The sequence below is a fragment of the Mastomys coucha genome, unplaced genomic scaffold (genome assembly GCF_008632895.1).
Source record: "Mastomys coucha isolate ucsf_1 unplaced genomic scaffold, UCSF_Mcou_1 pScaffold22, whole genome shotgun sequence".
NCBI lineage: Eukaryota > Metazoa > Chordata > Mammalia > Rodentia > Muridae > Mastomys > Mastomys coucha.
In genome coordinates this window covers 122,937,644-122,945,635 of record NW_022196905.1, presented here as the reverse complement: position 1 = coordinate 122,945,635, position 7,992 = coordinate 122,937,644, and the positions used below count along the sequence as shown (strand labels likewise).

Sequence of the window (7,992 nt, the reverse complement as noted above, 5' to 3'; positions counted from 1 at the left end):
ATTTAGTTTTAAAAAACCCTTCTGGGCTTCTTATTCAATTCAGTTAGAAGCAACAAGGATATCTATTACACAAAGAGCAGCTGTTGGGTCTTCAAAATCCACCTCTGCATGGTAAGTCACATGGACACAGTGACCTTCCTACCATCTCTAATGAGCAAGGCTATGGACACTTTTGGGCAGAAAGGCTGGCCAGTGAAGGTATGGAGTTCCCCCATCCCACCCCTGGAAAAAAAACAAAAAACAAAAAAACAAAAAACAAAAAAAAAACCAAAAAAACAAGCCCATGCAAAGGAGATGGGACAAGAGGCTTGAGCCACATTAATAGAGTCACCATAATGTTGGCATGAACTTTGAGACAGGACGCAGCCCCCCGAGCTCTTCCCAGTGTCCTCTGACTCCATGAATAAAATCCGTCTGCACACAGAAGTCAGGGACAAGGCTAACTCCATGGGGAAGAAGTGTGGGCCCAGGCAAGTCCCGAGAAGGAAGACATTCAAAAGGTGCTTAACAAGCCAGGCAGCTGTATATGAGAGCCAGGACAGAGACCAGATCAGTCTACACCAAGGGATGCTCAACTCAGCGTTGGAGCAGGAGGTACAAGCAAGCTGTGACAGCAAGCCTCTCAGGCCCCAGGATGGACCAGGTCACACTGTGGGAAGGCTCACTGGGAATCACTAGGTCTTCCACTTTCCCGTTTGAGAAAGTGAAGCTTTGAGTGCTCTTTAAAGAAACTTCTCCTTGCATCAGATGGGGATCCTTACAGACAACTACCACCAGCCCAAATGCATAGAACAAATGTCCTCGGGGGTGCTATATCAACTCCTACACTTAGGGCTCAGGGAACATCTCAGAAGAGAAATAAGACATTTCCTAGAGCCAGAGCACCAGGGATATCTGCTGCGAGGTTGCGTCTCCTAGAAATGACCGGGAAGCTCCAACCACGATCTCTCTATAGTATGGCTGTACAAACAAGGCCTGAACAACAGCAATAGACATGGCAACGTGGAAGGGGAAACCTCCCAGGGCCCCCGACCCTAGACACAGGACCACAGGCATCTGAGGAACGCTGAGAGTCGGGTAATCCTTCCCGCACAGGGATGAGCTCCCTCACTCGTTTTTGTTCTATTAAGGCAAGGCCTCCCTTGGTGGACCAGGCTGACTATGAACTCAAATTCTCCTGCCTCCGCCTCTGCCTCCGAAGTGCTGATATGATAGCTTTTCGACATTCTGCTGATTCAGGTGTCCCACTTTTGAAAAGATAAGTCAGAAATACAGATGTTTTCCATTTGATTTAGAAATTTCCCCAAATGCTAATATTGCCAGGGTTGGTTTTTTTTTTTTCTTTTTAATTAAATGAGTGTGGTGTTAATAAGACTCAGCCCACAGGTCCCTAAACACCCTACAGGGCAGGATAACCCATGGTGCTCAAAGTTTCATAAGAGTGAGACAGCCTCGTTCTTTTGTGTGTGTGGGGGGGGGGGAACAACCTATGGCTGTCTTCAAATCACAAAGGTGACAAACCCATCACAGTTAGTCACAGGGCTATCTCAGACTCCCACAGGGATGGCAGTAACACGACTTCAGGGTCTGGAAATAATGGTGTGAGGCAGGCAGAGAGAAAGGAAGAGGAGAGAGGAAAGAAGAGACAGAAGGAGAGGGGGTAACAAAACAGAACAAATAGGAGGAACAGAGGGAAGGTTTTAGTCTACATCACAATTATAAGCCAGTTCTTCGGGATTCATTTTTCACGTGTATTTAATGTTCCCATCAGCCCTCTATCAAGTCGGTTTGAGGAGTGTGGTGGAAGGAAGAAAGATGACACCAGTGCTCAAGGAGTTTATGTCTCTAATCGATCTCTCCCCTTCCCAGTCTATGTGGTCAGCGGCCTCCCTTAGGGAATGCTCTTTGGACTCTGCTACAGGGACACCAAAAACCTCTCTCCAGGGGAAAAGGTCTCTCCCTGTCGGCTAAGGCTGGCCTTGGCACGCAGAGCTCATCTCCCTGAAGGGTGTTGCCTGCTGTCCCTGCTGTCTTAGAATACCATTTGCCAGGTTTTTTTCATAGCTGCCTCTTTCCAATCTGAGTCTCTGTTCCCCTCATGCAGTGTCCTAACTCCAAGTCCTGGTCCTGTTTTCCCACGGTGGTGACCTGCCACCCTGTGTCAACCTGATCTTTGGAGGTAGTAGGGGGAGGAGGGTCCATCTCTTCTGTGTCCGCTGGATCAAATTACAATCCTCTGGGCATGCGCATGTGGAATTCAGGTTTCTACATTTGCAGACTCCCACTTTAAATGTTAGTAATTAAAAGCATAACTATATAGGTAGATTGAATGATAGAGTGTAAGAACAACCAAACAGGATATAATTAAACATAAACATAGAAAGACCACAGAGTATAATTACACACATAAAGTATATTTATAAATCTAGCATCCTCCAGAAAATCTCTACTTGCTATATTTCCATGTATTTGATACGGAATAAACATTGGGTTTTTTATTTCTTTTTCTTTTTTTTTTTTTTAATCTACTATGGCAGCTGAAGAGATGGCTCAGTGGTTAAAGCACCGTCTGCTCTTGCAAAAGGACCTGGTTTGATTCCCAGCACCCACTTGGCAGTTCACAACCATCTATCACTCCAGTCCCAGGGGATCTGATGCCCTCTTCTGACCTCTGCAGGATTCAGGTGTGTGTGTGGTGCACAGACACACATGTAGGCAAAACATGCACACACACATGAAGTTTTCTTTTAAAAACTCCATTGTGAACACATACTATATTTGACCGGCCCTCAAAAGAGATGGGGAATGACATTCCTGGTGTGACCCAGTGGGTTACAGAAGTCCTTTATGAGCCACCATGTAAATACATGGAATTATACTGACTGTCATTGCCTGCTTTGCATGCTGGGTAGAGCCTTGAGGCCTGCTGGACTGGGTTCAGCAGTCCCGACGGCCTGGAAAGAAGCTAGGTAACGACACAGCTTGCTATTTTTCTCAAGTTTCCAGTCCCTCATTACAAACATCATCTATAAAAGGGCATGTTTATAAACTTTTACAAAGTGGCCTGCAATCTTGGCGAATGCCATTTATGGGTCTGGTTCCAACCAACCTCGGAGCTTCCTAGGTCGTCCTGGAGAGCAGAAGGCTGTGAGTCAGGCCCTGAGCTGTAAGAGGGTCTCAGATAAGTGTGAGGGTCAGTCCTCTCTCTGGATCACCCCCCCCCAGCTTCCACTCCTGGCTTCCCTATCAAGTGGGAACTTGGTAAATGGTCTCTAAGGTCCCTTCCAACTACAGCTACTATAATTTCTGCTGCAGTGACAGCCCGAGGTCACAATCACAGGGAAATTCAGAAGGTGTCAGCACGCCGAAGGGCCTCACACCATTTTGAGACTTCTAAAACTGGGAGTGCGCTTGTGTGATAAATGCAAAAATCCAGAAGCCATCCGGTGACTGGGGTCAGTGTAGACACCTATAGACATAGGGAGATGAAAATGCAGTTGGCCTCTGCCGGGACTCTGTTGGCAGGATGCTGTCTTTTCATAGGCATGGAAGATGGTTGGTGATTGTTTTCGGAGCCCTGCCTTGTGCAGAAGGCACAGGGTTGGAACCAGGATGAGGCAATATAAGTGCTTACCAGCTCTCTGTCAGGGCCTCCCACACCCAGGTCCATGTGCTTGCTGATGACCCCAACATATCAGTTCCCCCAAATCCCTCCAGATGGTTTCATCTCATCCCCGTGAGCTTGAACTAACCACTCCGGCTAAGGGCTTGCTGCTGACCGGCAGGTGTGCCTCATGTGAGTGTGGGCAGGGGACGCTGGGGAGGAGAACCACGGGGCTTGCTCTAAGTCCTCCTTAAGCTCTCCTAGGCAAACCCAAGGCCACTCGCTTCCTTGGCAAGTGACAACTGGCCCTGACTCCCGCTCTCCACATCTGGACAGCCCCTTAGCTCCTATGTCAACTCTGTGCCTGTCCAGGGCTCTCATGATGGGGGTGGGACTAGGAGTGGGGCGGGGGGAGCTGCCAGAGATCAGGTTTTCCTAAAGTCTCCACTGGGGTTTCTTGTCCCTAAGAGGAGAAATCCAATGTAGCCTTGCAGAGCAGGCTGAATATTATAGGGAAACGAGCGTAGCGTGTAGCCAAAAATCCAAAGCGTAAGAATGATGGGGGCGGGGCGGGTGGGCAGTGAGGAAGCAGAGTGGAGAGGATAAAACAAACAAGGAACAAAAATAGAAGGGAGGAAGGAAGAAGGGAAACTGAGAAGAAAAGGTGAAGGGAGAGGCAGGAGGGGAGGACGGAGAGGGGGAGGACAAAGGAAGTACTAGGGATGAGGGTAGGGATGGGGATCTGAAGAAAGCAATCCCTGAATAGCCATCCCAGATAAGAGGATGCTGAGCGGCACCTAGGCTCCCTGGCCTGGGCTCTTAACACCCTTAGGCTACACCTTCTTCAACTTCTTTCTCTGTGGTGCTCATGAGCTGGCCCGGCTGAATGGCTGCAAGTGTTCTATGAAGGATGCTCAACCAGGAGACACTTGGTTCCACCTGACATCAGGACAGGAGCAAGGCATCCTAACAGAGCGAGGCTGAACCCACACCGCTGACATTTGTAGAGTCCAGAACTCTAGCTCATGTGTGGAGTGTGGGTGTGTACACATGTGAGTAGGTGCAGACATATATGGTTGTATGCCTGTGTACAGAAACTAAGTCAAAGGCCAAATTCTAGGAAAAGCTCTTGAAGCTTTCTTTTGTCAGACCAGCAATATGCACGCTTCTAGATCGGATGGACTGATGACGGTGATGCCATTTGGTAGGGGCAGCCCCCAGTCTCAGCAGGGAGGGAGAGCTTCCCCTAACACAGCTTCAGGCATGTTCTCCAGATCTATAACCCTCACTGTGTTTGCCGTGTCGGCTCATGAGCAGCGATGGGGCTGGGCTCCCATTTAGAAACAGGCTGGTCCAACTGATCAGTTCTGCTGGGAATCCCAGTCTCCCTGAGCTCTGAGTCACCGGCTTCTTTACTCTGACCCACCAGGCTTTTCCAGAAATGGGCTAGATGTTCTTGTCCTCTGAACTTTCGGCAAGAACCCTCAGCCCCGGAGAACCTGCCACAAGAACCTGCCACGAGCAGGCGGAAGCCTCTTCCCATCCATCCCCACTGTAGATGTGGCAGCGCTCTTATCTATAACAGGACCGTGATCCGTCATTCCAACAAGTGTCACCCTCCTGCTTCTAAAAGGGGAGTTGCAATAGCCAAAGACAAATGTTCCAATGGTGACCTGCCCCTCCACACCGCCCCCCCCCCCCCGTGCATGTTGAGCACAAGTGGCAAGTGCTACTTGGTGGTGTCCAGGACACTCAGGAGGGCAGCTCGCCACACCATGATCCTGAAGGCACCAGGGAGAGTGCCCATGGCAGTGGCTCTAAGTAGGCACAAGGGTGAAATTGAAAGACCAAAAGCCATTCTCGTCTGAAGGACATGTCTCCTTAATTAGATGACAACACCTGACCTGGAGCAAGAGGCAGCTGGGACAGAGAGCAGCCTGAAGACACTGGTCACACCAGGGCTGTTGCCTCAACGGACAAAATGTATTTTCTAAGGGATGAGGATCCCAATAAGGGGTTAAACAAATAATTTCTGTTATACCCCCAAAGGCAAGGAGAAAAGCAGACAGCCATCACGGTGGGGATATGGGGAGGGAGCTTACCTGGATGTTCCTGGGTTCTGGGCTGAGCACTACACACCTGTAAGGAAAGATCACAGGATAAGTGCCAGGACATTCTCCTGAAGATGTGTATCTCAGCTGCCTTGGAGGCCTAGAGCATTACCTGGAAGCAGCAGAAGGACCAGAGTAGCCAGACCCAATTGCAAGGGAGTGCTGGAAGATCCTTCATGGTGGGAACCAGGCAGTGGGATCCCCCGCAGCTTGCAGGGAACTCCTCTACCTCCTGCTTCCCGGGGACAAGCACATCTTCATCACGGGTTTCTGGCCACAAAGTCTGTCCCCTAACGTTTGTGATGGATAGTGCCTGAATGCAGTAGGGATGATCCTCCTCTCCAAACTGGAGTCTTCAGGGACCTGAAGGCTAGATGCAGTGCTGAGTTGGATAAGCCCTCCTCTGCTCCACCAGAGTCCCCGAGCCTCTGGCTGCTGCTGGGTGGGCCAGGACCTCTGGGTGCCTACAGGCTCAGAGTCTGTGTCCTGGGCCTGGGACGGGTGGGCACTTGCCTCCTGTCTCAAGTCTCAAGTCGGAGCTCAGAGCTCAGCCCATAGCTTGGAGCTTAGTGATGTGTGTACTGCCTCCCTCTGCAGCTGAGCTCCGCCACACCTCGTTGGCCCAGAGTCCAGCCCGTGGCTTTGGGTGGAGAGCCAGAGTGATGTCAGCGGGCCTCAAACTTTGTTCTCCTCTATTTATATCCATCCCACTCTGGCCTTTCCTGGGTCCTAACACCAGTCTGTTAGGAATAGCTGAGTCCTTCCCAGGACTTTCCCATCAAAAGGTGGCCAGACTGGCCTGGGGCCTTATGCTTGTGCAAGAAAGTGTGTGTGTAAGTGTGTGTGGGGGGGGGGGTTGTGAGAGTGACACTGTCTGTGAGTGCAGTGGTGAGAGTATAAGTGTGGGGGGTGAGAAAGTGTATGTATGTGTGTTCAACTATATGTGTGAGAGTATTGGGGTACAAGCAGGTGTAGGTATTGAGGAATAGAAAGCATTGGGGGGCATATGGGAAGTAAGAATAGATATAAGTAAAGGATGGGGAGGGAGAAGAGGGGTGTGACAGTGTATGAGGGTATGAGCAAGTGTGTAAGCAAGTGTGTGAGCAAGCGTGTGAGCAAGTGTGTGAGGGTGTGAGCAAGTGTGAGGGTGTGAGCAAGTGTGTGAGCAAGTGTGTGAGGGTGTGAACAAGTGTGTGAGGGTGTGAGCGAGTGTGTGAGGGTGTGAGCAAGTGTGTGAGGGTGTGAACAAGTGTGTGAACGTGCAAGTGTAGGGGAGATGTGGGTGTCAGAAGTGTGGATGGGGTGTGGGTGAGTGTGCGCCTACATATGTTAAGATAGCTTCTGCACTGTGCTTTCATAGTCGCCATGTGTTTTTGAGTGTGGATGTGCACAAGTGTGTGTGTATATGAGTGTGGTCCTGTAGAAATGGGGGGGGTGAGAGTGTATGCATGTGATGTGTGTATGCCTGTGATGTGTGTATTTGTGTGATATGTGTTTGTGTGTATGCATGTCGTATGCATGTGATGTGTGCATATTCTTTGGATGTGTATGAGTGTGCCCATGTAGGCATGCAAGGCATGCATGGCTGAGTGTGGGTAGGGATTGGTGTGAGCGAGTGTGGTACACATGGGTATGAGTGTGGCTGAGTGTGGCTTGTGAATGGGTGTGAGGGCATACATAATGCATATCTATTTTCATTAGCACCCTCAAAGTCTCATAAGTGCATGGGGGCCTGTGAGTTAAAAAGCACATAGTGCTGTTGCAAAGGACCTGAGTTCAGTTCCCAGCACTCACATCAGGCAGCTCACGACCACCTGTAACTCCGATTCCAGAAGATCCAACACCCTCTCTGGCCTACTCATGCAGCCTCCCACCCATACATATAAATAAAAATGAGAAATCTTTAAGACACAATGTTAATAAGCACAAGTGTAGATGTGGATGGGTATGTGTGACTACTGGCTGTGACTCAGTGCCTCTGTGCCCATGTATGTATTGCAGGCTCCTTCCCGCTGGCACCCTCAAAAGCCCTATCAGTATTAGGAAGCACAGGTGTGGATCGCACTGGAAGCTCTGCTAAGATCCAGGTCTTGTTCAAGCATTGGGAAACACAGGAAATGAAACACCTACGCCTGCCCATCCAGATCTGGCCATGCTCTCTCTTCAACCTGCCTTGCAGAATTCAAGGGGACCCCCTGATATTTGACGCCATCCTTAATCAGACCACCCCCCACTTAACACCCAACTAAGTCGACTTCCTGCTAGCTGTGCCTCAAT

General features: G+C 49.8%; 1 protein-coding gene across 2 annotated transcripts in view; it reads right to left on the bottom strand.

Moving 5' to 3' along the window:
- Adgrd1 (adhesion G protein-coupled receptor D1) overlaps positions 1-6,298 on the bottom strand; it is a 117,006-nt gene extending 110,708 nt beyond the window's left edge. For both annotated transcript variants that reach the window (XM_031338066.1, XM_031338067.1), the window contains exons 1-2: positions 5,828-6,298; positions 5,707-5,743 (exon numbers count right to left, since the gene is read on the bottom strand). In XM_031338066.1, the coding sequence (XP_031193926.1) occupies positions 5,707-5,743; positions 5,828-5,893 (103 nt within the window). In that variant the 5' untranslated portion in view covers positions 5,894-6,298. The remainder of the gene's footprint in view (positions 1-5,706; positions 5,744-5,827) is intronic.
- Between the last annotated feature and the right edge of the window lie 1,694 nt (positions 6,299-7,992).